Source organism: Musca autumnalis, unplaced genomic scaffold (genome assembly GCF_047663935.1).
Source record: "Musca autumnalis isolate F117 unplaced genomic scaffold, ASM4766393v1 scaffold_3, whole genome shotgun sequence".
NCBI classification, from domain to species: domain Eukaryota; kingdom Metazoa; phylum Arthropoda; class Insecta; order Diptera; family Muscidae; genus Musca; species Musca autumnalis.
The window spans coordinates 237,945,591-237,951,590 of record NW_027411866.1 but is presented as its reverse complement, the minus strand read 5'-3'; the positions used below and the strand labels follow the sequence as shown (position 1 = coordinate 237,951,590).

The following is a 6,000-nucleotide window of genomic DNA, read 5'->3' as shown; positions in this document are numbered from 1 at the left end:
TGATATTAATCAAAAAATAAAGACAAAGAAATTGGATTTGTATATTTTTAACGTTTTGTAAAAAAAAAAAATTCCAAGCTATTTTAAATTGTGCAAATTTCTTCCACAAAACATCACTTTAGCAGATTGGAGGCAAGGCAAAAAATCTTCATCAGGAAATTCTACTAGGGGTCACCCACCAAAGGAACGCCCTAACTAAGTCATATACAACAAAAAAAAACCACAAACTTTTGCTTTTAAAATATTTTATCACTTAAGTATCGTTTTTATTATTAATTATATTATTATTGTATTACACATGTAATTAGTATTAGAAAAATATGCATGTATGTGTATGGTTGGTTAATCTTATGATAGAAATTTCGTTTAATTTTTTGTATATTTTTCGATTTTTTTGTTTCTTATAAATTTTGTGACTTACATTTAGTGTGAATTTAAAGTACAAAAAATGTGTGGTTTAGGGCTCATCAATAAAATGAGCCAAGTTTTGTAACAAAACTCGGTTTGTTGTTGTTGCAGTTTGTTTTTTTTTTTATATTCTACAGTAGAATGAGTTATTATTGTTTTTTAATTTTGAATTCGTTTAAGTGTAGCACTCTCTACGTTATCAAGAAGAAATTTGAGACATATGAAAACAAAACGGGGTTTTTTGGACAAATCGAAAATAATTTATAAATGAAAACTATGAAAAATTTGGCCTAATTTTTGGTTGATACAAAATGTATAAGGATGACACAAAAGTAAATATACAAAGATATGTGTAATTGACTTATAATCCAATGGGAATGTTATATCGTGTTATAAGATTAAGTTTTGGTTTTGAAAACAAATTTTAAGCGGTTATTTAAAAAAAATAGTCACAAATAAATTATAAGTAATACTGCCGCTTTGAACAAGAAGATCTAGCTAAATGGATAATAAAAGGGTGGAGGAGCGGGGAGAGGAGGGACACACTGAAATTTGTTTGGAAGTCTTTTTTGGCTAGGAAGGAATTACTTTTAAGTACTTAACATTAGGGGGACAATAATGAAAAGATAATTAAAAACAAAATTGCCAAATACAATCACATTATACTCTGCAGCATTACCCTTTATATGCATCCTTAACTGTTCCTGAGGAATCAGGCAGGGCAGTTATATTGTGATTGCCTTTCGTGTACATTTTACATTTTTTAACACAAAACAAAACATAGCGGGGAATGTGTGATAACAAGAAGTAATTGGTGGGTAACAAAATTTAACACACACGCACACAGAAAAAAATTGTTCTAAATAAACATAATTAAACAAAAATATTAAACTAAAAACTGAACTCTTTTTTGCTTAACTAAACTAATTAAAATATATGTTTTTTTGTAATTCCGAAAACCCTTATGGTTTTCACTGACATTGCATTTAAGTTACTGTAATTAGTTTACTTTTTTTCCTATAATTTCTTAGTACCATCAATGTCTATGGTAAGATCCTGCAATGAACCACGTGGTGGCAGCAGACTTCTCTTTTCAGGATCTTTTGTCTTTTTCGGCTTTGGACGATTAGTCTTGGTATAACGATTCACCACACCATCCGGTTCATCCATCATACGTAAGATCAATGTTTGATCCGAAGAATCTATGGGAGCAATGGATATATCGCGCACAGCACGGAATTTACCGCAATTGTTCAAGTGTTCGTTCTCCAAACGGAAGAAATTCCAAACGAAACGTCTATGGCGAAATGAATGGATAGAATTAGTTTCGAATTGAGTTTTATTCTAGTCAAGTAGTTTGACTTACCTAAATACTTCCAATATACCAGTAATAGAAGTCATAATATCACCACTTAAGTACTTCATTTCCGTAATATAGAATGATACGGCCCAACTGAAACGTAGCACTAAATCTTCAATAATGGCAAAGTAGTAGAAACCCTGGAAAGAATAGACGAAATTATTTTTAAAGATTTTACAGTTGGTAGAACAGCAATTTTTCTTTTGAATATGGCCCAATGGACGATTTTTAGAATGTCAGGAGCAGCCAAAAAATTCTTTTCTATTTACCCCAGAGATTTAGACATCAGGAATAGCTACAGAAACACCTTTTTAAAATTGCCAGGAGCATCTAAAGAGAACAATCAACGACGTGGCGATTTTCTAACAAAAGAAGACACTGTTGGAAGGTAGAGGATTATTTTTTTAATTTTAATTCAACGCAAAGCGATATTTTTAGGATTTTCATGGACAGCCCAATGAAACAATCAACGAAGAGAAGTTTTTTAACTATAGAAAACTCTGTTGGAAAGTTTTGTAGCCACAGAAGGCCTCTTTAGAACATCTTCTACATATAGAATGCTTATCTGTTGTCTTATTTATTCCCTTTGGAAAGATTTCTAAAACTAGAGTACCTATTTAAGAGATAATTTACCTCCAAAAGTCCTCTTTATTTATAGAAGACTCCCTCAGGACTTCTTTTTTATATATAGAAGAACCTCGTAGAGGTAATTTATCTACAGAAGACCTCTTTAGTAAGACTTTTATTGATAGAAGACTCTTTCAGGACCTCTTTTACCTATAGAAGAACCTTGTAATATACCCCTTTTGAAAGCATTCAAAATATAGAAAACATCTTTCGGCTGTTTTCGAATTATTGAATACCCCATTAGAATGACCTTTATCTTAGAAGACTTTTTATGAATGCCTCATATCTAAGGAAGAATCCTTCTATCTTAGAAGACTTCTTAAAATTGTCTAATGTACATATATAGAAGAACCCTATGAGACGTCTTCTAACAACAGCTGAACTCTTCAGGACGTTATCTATTCATAAAAGACCCCGTTATTTCGTCATCTCTCTACAGAAGTCCTCTATAGACCCTGGTAAGGTCTTCTAACTACAGAAAATCCTTTTATTATTATTCTTTAGGAAGACTTCTATTTACAGAAGACCCCTTCGGAACCTCTTCCATCTATTTAAGAGATAGTCAATGTGCAATAGCCCCTTTCGGAGGTCTATAGAAATCTTCTTTCGACAGTTTTCGAACTATTGGAGACTGCTTAATGATGTTCTCTACATTAGAAGACTTCTTAGGAGTGTCTCATATTTGTAGACCCCTTGAGACTTCTTCTAACTATATCAGACTTCTTCAGGAGGTCATCTATCCACAGAAGACCCAGTTATGACGTCATCTGTTTACATAAGTCCTCTATAAGAGGCCATCTATCTACAGAATGTCCCTATAGCAAGTCTTCTAACCTGGAAGACCACCTTAGGGCTAGAGTACCCCCTTTGAGACGTCTTATAACCACAGCAGACCTCTGTAGGAGGTCATCTATCCAAAGAAGACCACCTACTTAGAGGTCTCACATAGAACGATAATTTTCTAGGGGTCTTTGGAAGGTCATTAGAGGTCCTCGCTTTGGAAGACCCCTACCTATACTTCTATAAATTGAAGACCCCTGACGAGGGCATATATAGAAAACATCTTAAGATTTGTCTGTCAACAGAAGACATTTAATCTATATAAGGCACATTGACAACCCTTGTTGTTGTTGTAGCAACGCATATATGTTCGTTCGTGTATTATTTCAGTTATCAAGTTCCTCTGTATCCAGACTCAAGAATTCTGCAACCTGGACTGGTTGCGTCCATAAAGAATGAGGAGACAGGTGAGTGGGGTTAGCTGGGCAGTTGAATAAATGCAGAGTATCGTGTGGTCCCAATCCACATGGTGGGCATATGTTGGGTATCGTGGCGTCAATTCTGGCCCAATACGAATTGAGGCGGCTGTATCGTCCGGATCTTAACTGAGCTAAAACCACTCGTGTTTGCCTTGGCAGCTGGCGTTCTTCTGCTGCGATGGATGGGGGATGGTTTCCAAGTACGGCATTCACACTGTATCTTCGTACTGCTTGCGCAACCATGTTGGTGTGAATGCGATTTAAGCCTGCCTGATAGGCTCGTTGATCTAGCGGTTCTCTTTTATTCCTTTGTACCTCTCTCTTTCTAGATCAGGAAGGTCTCTCCTGACGAGCCTGTCCATTAAATCGTGACAGGGATGCTCACTACGGTAACACCCAAGCAGGTACTGCATCGACAACATCTTATTGTGCTGACACACCGGTAAAACCTTCGCCATCTCATGAAGATGGTCCACTGGTGTCATGAGTAGGCACCCTGTTGCAGTCCTCAGGGCGGCATTCTGGCAGGTTTGAATCTTCTTCCACTGCGATGCGCTAACCTTTGCGGACCACGCTGGCGCCGCATAGCTTACCACAGACCGGCCTATTGCATTGTAGGTGGTCAACAAGGTTTCTTTATCAGCACCCCAAGTGCTGCCGGCCAGCGACTTGAGAACCTTGTTCCTACTTCTGATCTTATTGCAAATAGCTGTGGCATGCGCGGACGACTTGAACATGCTATCGAACGTTACACCCAGTATTTTAGGGTAGTTAGTGGTCGGAATCAGTGCACCATTGACTAATATGTTCAGTGGAAGCCTCATCTCAGCCGTCCACGTGGTGAACAGCGTGGCTGTGGATTTAGCGGCGGATATTTTCATATTCCTCAGATGGCGGAACTGCACTAGGTCAGCTATGTAGGCATTTAACCTATCACATATGTCATCGACGATAGGACCCGACGCCAAGATAGTACAATCATCCGCTTACATCACGATCTCTATGCACAGTTCCGCATATATCACCCCTCCTTGGGGAACTCCCTGTTTCACTCTACGGGTTTTGGACTTCTTGTTTCTGAATTCTACAAACGACTGGCGTCCACACATATAGTTGATTACCCAACGTTTCAAACATGGCTGGAGATTAGTTTTCTCTATATCCTCGAACAGCTTGGCATGGTTGACGGTATCGAAGGCCTTCGATAGGTCAAGAGCCACCATGATTGTTCGGTCGCACGGCCTTTTCTGGTTCAGTACTCTACTGATATGTGCGGATATGTCGTCTAATGCTGTTGTAGTACTATGCATTTTCCGAAATCCATGTTGATGTTGGGCAACTGGAAAACACCTTCTCATCGTGGGGAGGAGTAGCGCCTCTAGGATCTTTGCTACTGGCGACAGGAGTGAAATCGGCCTGTACGATTCACATCTGCTGGCATCCTTGCCAGGCTTCAGTAGCGGGAGCACCCTGCCAACTTTCCAGGCATCCGGTACAACATGGGTGGCTAACGATAGGTTGAGAACACTTGTTAAATACTCAACTCCAGGTTCATCCAGCTGCTTAAGCATTACCATCGATATTCGGTGCGGGCCCAACGCTTTGGATGATTTAGCGTTTCGGATGGCATCTGCAAAATCGCTCATCGTAAATTGTGGTGGTACCTCCTCGGCTGGAAGAGCTCTTCTTATACGGCGTAGCACACTTCTCTTCGCCCTATCACTCTCGGGGTGCTCTATGAACTGCGGGTTAAAATAACACGCGCACCTGATTGGGTCAGTTACTGTCACGCCGTTGGAAGTAACAGCCGTTTTGTCATCCTTCTTTTCCGGACTCGAGAGTGATTTAACCGTTGCCCACAATTTACTTATTCCTGCACCAATGTTGCATTGCTTCAGATGGTCTAGCCACTTTTTCCGCTTATGTTCGCTCACTAGCCTGGACTTCAAGAGTAAGTTCTCTAACTCTTGGGTCTTCGGGGTTCGTACGACGAAGCTCATCACGTTCATTTGCTAGTCCCGTCGCCTCTGCCGGGAAATTTGGTCTTATTTCGGGTATTCGACCAGCAGGTATGTAGCGAGCGATATCTGGCGAGCTGTGACAGTTTCCTCTAATCCTCGTAGGAGCGTCTTCATTCACCGCGAAAAACGTGGAGCTATCGATTTGCTCTGCCAGCGCTGTACCCCTCCGTTGTTGTTGTCGTAACAGTGTATTATTATTATGTTTGTATGTTCGTTCCTCTGTTCAATCTGGCTCTGGGTCTATCTCCAGTTCGAGAAAAATGGCTGCTTCGGTGGGATGTAGCCGCATATCTACTAGAGGTAGATGGGTAGGTTTGCGGGGCAG

At 39.5% G+C, this 6,000-nt stretch overlaps 1 protein-coding gene across 2 annotated transcripts in view; it reads right to left on the bottom strand.

Annotated features, from left to right (window-relative positions):
• Positions 1-228: 228 nt before the first annotated feature.
• LOC141399149 (solute carrier family 53 member 1-like) overlaps positions 229-6,000 on the bottom strand; it is a 70,682-nt gene continuing 64,910 nt past the window's right edge. For both annotated transcript variants that reach the window (XM_073977325.1, XM_073977323.1), the window contains exons 7-8: positions 1,775-1,908; positions 229-1,705 (exon numbers count right to left, since the gene is read on the bottom strand). In XM_073977325.1, coding sequence (XP_073833426.1) covers positions 1,426-1,705; positions 1,775-1,908 — 414 coding nt within the window. In that variant the 3' untranslated portion in view covers positions 229-1,425. The remainder of the gene's footprint in view (positions 1,706-1,774; positions 1,909-6,000) is intronic.